We start from the raw sequence: 1,795 nt of genomic DNA, 5'->3' as shown, positions 1-1,795 counted from the left end.
CCCCCCCCCCCCCCCCCCCCCCCCCCCCCCCCCCTCTCGCCTTCTTGTTCTGTCTCCCCCTCTGCCCACCCACTTGACGCCCCAATGTTTAGCCGCTCCGCCAGCCGGGCGGCGCCGGAGCCCTTTGCCACCAGTCTCCCCCGGCCCGACCCGCCCTCCTGGTGGCGGTACGAGATGCAATGGGATGCACACGAGGTGACGCCCGGCCTGTTCATCGGGCCCTGGTCGGTGGTTGCCCCGCAGAACCCCTTTCTACAGGTGCCCCCGTCAGCCGCGCGTCCATGCCCATCGCCCGACCCCAGTCGCCTGCATGCTGACCCCGCCTCCCGCCCTCGCCCGCGTCCTCCCCTTTGGCACAGTCCGCCTCCATCACCCATGTGCTGATGCTGCGGCAGCCGGCAGACCGCCACCCCGGGCCGGAGCTGGCCGAGTCGCTGGCCGCACGGCGCTGCTTCAGTTCCCTGGTCGAGTGGGATGTCGGGCCGCAGCCAAGCGGCACGCTTCCCATCCCGCTGCTGCGCGACCTCTGCCAGTCAATCCATTTCATTTTACAGGTGTGTGTGTGTGTGTGTGTGTGTGTGCGCGTCAATGTACGCGACCGGCAGCGCGCCCTCCCTCCCCCACCTGGCGCACTCACCCTTGCGTGACTCGATCTCCTCGTGGCCCCCCTCCTCCTCGACCGGCGCTGCGCAGAATGGCGGCCGAGTGTTGGTCTGCTGCTCAAATGGGAGCCGTGTGTCTGGCCTCTTGGCCGTGGCCTACCTCCTGCAGACAGACCCCTCTCTCTCGGTGACCAACGCGGCGATCCGCGCACGCGCGCGGCGTTTCTGCCTCACCTTCGACTCGTGGGATTTGCGTCAGCTGAAGGTATGTACATTCCCCCTCACGAGCATGCACGCCCTCTCTCTGCCCCTCTCTCTGCCCCTCTCTCTGCCCCTCTCTCTCTCTCTCTGCCCCTCTCCCCCTGCCCCTCTCCCTCCGCCCCTCTCCCTCCGCCTCTCTCCCTCCGCCTCTCTCCCTCCGCCTCTCTCCCTCCGCCCCTCTCCCTCTCCGCCTCTCTCCCTCTCCGCCTCTCTCCCTCTCCGCCTCTCCTCCCCTCTCCGCCTCTCCTCCCCTCTCTCACACACATTCCACAATTCAGGAGCTGGAGCACATGGTCCAGACCGTGGCCGCCATCCAAGCGGCAGCCGCCAGAAGAGCTGCCTCCTTGTCTGGCCTGGACACCGGGCTCAATCCTCGAAAGCGCCGGCCCACGGAGCGCCTGCCTCCCGGGACACCTCCGGCCCATGGGGCACCCCTCCCGTCACCCAAAGCCCCACGCCTGTATTGAGGTTACTTTGTCCTTCCTTTTTTTTTCTGCCCCCCCCCCCCTCCTCCCTGCACGGCGACTGTAAAGCGTGTACCTGCGCGGAGTGCGCTCTGGCAAGGAATGGCATGGCCAAATACACAGACAGGTGCCGGGAGAAACAGCAAATGGAAGGCCAAACGCCGAGAGGCGGGCAGGCAGAGGACAGAGGTTTTGGAGGATGAGAGCGCGTTTGTGGCGGATCAGCGGCGAAGGGGGTTGCTCTATTCCGCGCACTGGACGGCCCGGTTCCCGGCGCCGGACAACCGCCCAGTGTGCAAGTGGGCCCGCTGGTGCTTAGGCGCGGACACGGAAGGCCACCGAGGAGACATTCTGGCCGGAGCGGCCGCCAAACATGAAGGACCGCTGCGGGAGCACGGCCACCGGCTCGAAAGCTGGCGCGAGAAGTTAGCAAACGGGGAAAGAGCCACACGGGAGGCGGGAGGAGAG

The 1,795-nt window shown here is 67.2% G+C and overlaps 2 protein-coding genes across 3 annotated transcripts in view; one reads left to right on the top strand and one right to left on the bottom strand.

The window, feature by feature from the left end:
* The first annotated feature begins 37 nt into the window (after positions 1-37).
* H696_01509 (hypothetical protein) lies at positions 38-1,464 on the top strand. Its single transcript, XM_009495406.1, has 4 exons — positions 38-258; positions 360-554; positions 694-867; positions 1,142-1,464. Exons 1-4 carry the CDS (start codon positions 85-87, stop codon positions 1,328-1,330), a joined length of 732 nt encoding a protein of 243 aa, XP_009493681.1. The 5' UTR covers positions 38-84; the 3' UTR covers positions 1,331-1,464.
* A 38-nt stretch (positions 1,465-1,502) lies between these two features.
* Positions 1,503-1,795, bottom strand: part of H696_01508 — a 1,724-nt gene continuing 1,431 nt past the window's right edge. For both annotated transcript variants that reach the window (XM_009495404.1, XM_009495405.1), the window contains one exon: positions 1,503-1,740. In XM_009495404.1, the coding sequence (XP_009493679.1) occupies positions 1,643-1,740 (98 nt within the window). In that variant the 3' untranslated portion in view covers positions 1,503-1,642. The remainder of the gene's footprint in view (positions 1,741-1,795) is intronic.

Source organism: Fonticula alba (assembly GCF_000388065.1).
Source record: "Fonticula alba strain ATCC 38817 unplaced genomic scaffold supercont2.2, whole genome shotgun sequence".
Taxonomy (NCBI): domain Eukaryota; order Rotosphaerida; family Fonticulaceae; genus Fonticula; species Fonticula alba.
Note: the sequence above shows the minus strand (reverse complement) of the source record. Positions and strands in the feature narration are given on the sequence as shown.